General features: G+C 45.3%; 1 protein-coding gene across 1 annotated transcript; it reads right to left on the bottom strand.

Annotated features, from left to right (window-relative positions):
- Positions 1 to 357: 357 nt before the first annotated feature.
- Positions 358 to 1,458, bottom strand: LOC104269005 (putative UDP-GlcNAc:betaGal beta-1,3-N-acetylglucosaminyltransferase LOC100288842; the record flags this gene model as incomplete). Its single annotated transcript, XM_009878407.1, has 1 exon — positions 358 to 1,458. A coding segment is annotated over one exon (1,101 nt), but the record flags the coding sequence as incomplete, so codon positions are not given.
- Positions 1,459 to 1,816: the final 358 nt, after the last annotated feature.

The following is a 1,816-nucleotide window of genomic DNA, read 5'->3' as shown; positions in this document are numbered from 1 at the left end:
CTGAAGTAGCTTATTGTGGATAGAAAGATACCCATTTGGAAGCAGGTGATGCCTCACAAATGAAAAAATGCAGGAGTTTTGGCATAAAGTAGAGGACTTCAAAGGTCTGGAAAACAGTGGATACAGACACAAGTTTCTTGGAATATTAGTTTTTAATTGAATGCATGTGCTTGTAGGTACTTACGTAGCTAGAGTATGTCCAGTTCTCTTGCTGCTGTAACACGCTAGAGCATTGAGAATGCATTTGCTGTTGAAGGGAAGAGAGCTAACTTTGAGAGGAGATTGTTATTACTCAGCATTAACAGGATAAAACAGCTGGTAAAAGAAAATCCACACTTTCTTCACAGAAGTTCAGTCTTAATCAGCAAAATGAAGAACCTCATTTTTTATTCTATCTAAGTTAAATTGTTTGAACTTATCAATATAGGTCAGAACTTTGCAGGACACCAGCCCATAGTAAGTTTCCAGTAATGAGCAATCTCTCCCATCGTTTGTTTCCTTCCAGTCTTTAGATAACTCGTCCTCTTTCATGTTGGAAGAGGTGAAAATGAATTTATAGCAGCATCGATTGTAGCTGATGTGCTTTTCCCCAGAAAACCGAGAGCTGTGGGTGGGAGTGACACCAGCTTTTTTAGCACAGATGCCAACAAAGATCTCGGGGGGCAGCCAAAGGGACACCTCCTTGGCTGCCACATACACCTTGCGAGCGACGTCCTGGGACATGACGAAAGCGCTCCCGTCGCAGTAATCTGGGTAAAAATCTTCCGAGTATTGGTGGATGGGAACAAAGCCAGGGCTTCCGGGGTCTCTGTCGGGCACTCCTTGATGAACGACCTTCCCAAGGTAAATGTCCTCTAGCTGCGTTAAGCCGAGCAAGTATCCAGCCAGGCTCGGAATGCCCACAAACACGTCTTCGTCTGTTTTAAGAATATACCTTGCGTGGGGACAGAAAGTCACCGTCCACTCCACGCTCATCAACATCTTCTGTGTCTGCGTCCGGGGAGAATCGATGAAACTGCCTTCGATAATGTCTCTGTGCTTTTGAGACTCTTCATTGATCTCCAGCTGGGTGGTTGCTGAAGCTGACTTTCCTAAAGCAAACAGAGTAAGGATGATGTAACCTCTGGCGTCTGTCATGTTGCCCCACGTCTGCCTGATCACGTTGCGCCTTGTCCTGTTTTCTGGGCTACTGCAGACAAGAATGAGCAAAAGTATCTCTTGATCGGAGCACGTTGCTGCGCTGCTGATGGTGTAAGAGAGGTTGGCCTTTAGAGGATCCACCTCTAGCTTCCTGGCCGTCTCCCTGATTTCGAGAGTCTTTGCATCAGTGTAAGACAGAGGTAGTGACCGCAGGAAGTATTCCTCCAGCAAATCTGCTCCAAAGAGCAGTATGTGGAAAAGCAAGATGTTAAAGAGAATGAAGCACCACTGGTGAGTGCGGAGCCTGCAGAATGTCAGCTGGGAGAGAGAAGACATGGACACTCAGTTATCCTGCTGCTAGAACAGGAAGGCTTTCCTTCATTTTATAGCACATTCATACAATTGTAGCTTTTCAACTATAATTTTTGTGTTATTAGTGTAAGGTTCTTTTCCTCCTAGAAATCTACTTGTTGCACAGCAAGATTCCAGGCTGAGAAGGACGTTATGGTGCTGTAATTTAGAAGGCTCCTTCCCATGAATCCAGCTGTGGAAATACTGAGGAATAACTCAATCTTTTCTGGTTTTAACTGGTTCCTGAAGGCCTGAGATGCCAGTGAAGATCTGTGATGTTAATAGGGAGCCCTTTGCTGGGAGGGTGAGAAGCCAAAGGGAAAGC

The sequence above is a fragment of the Apaloderma vittatum genome, unplaced genomic scaffold (genome assembly GCF_000703405.1).
Source record: "Apaloderma vittatum isolate BGI_N311 unplaced genomic scaffold, ASM70340v1 scaffold7871, whole genome shotgun sequence".
NCBI classification, from domain to species: Eukaryota; Metazoa; Chordata; class Aves; order Trogoniformes; family Trogonidae; genus Apaloderma; species Apaloderma vittatum.
The sequence above is the reverse complement of the archived record's forward strand: the minus strand, read 5'-3'. Positions and strand labels throughout refer to the sequence as shown.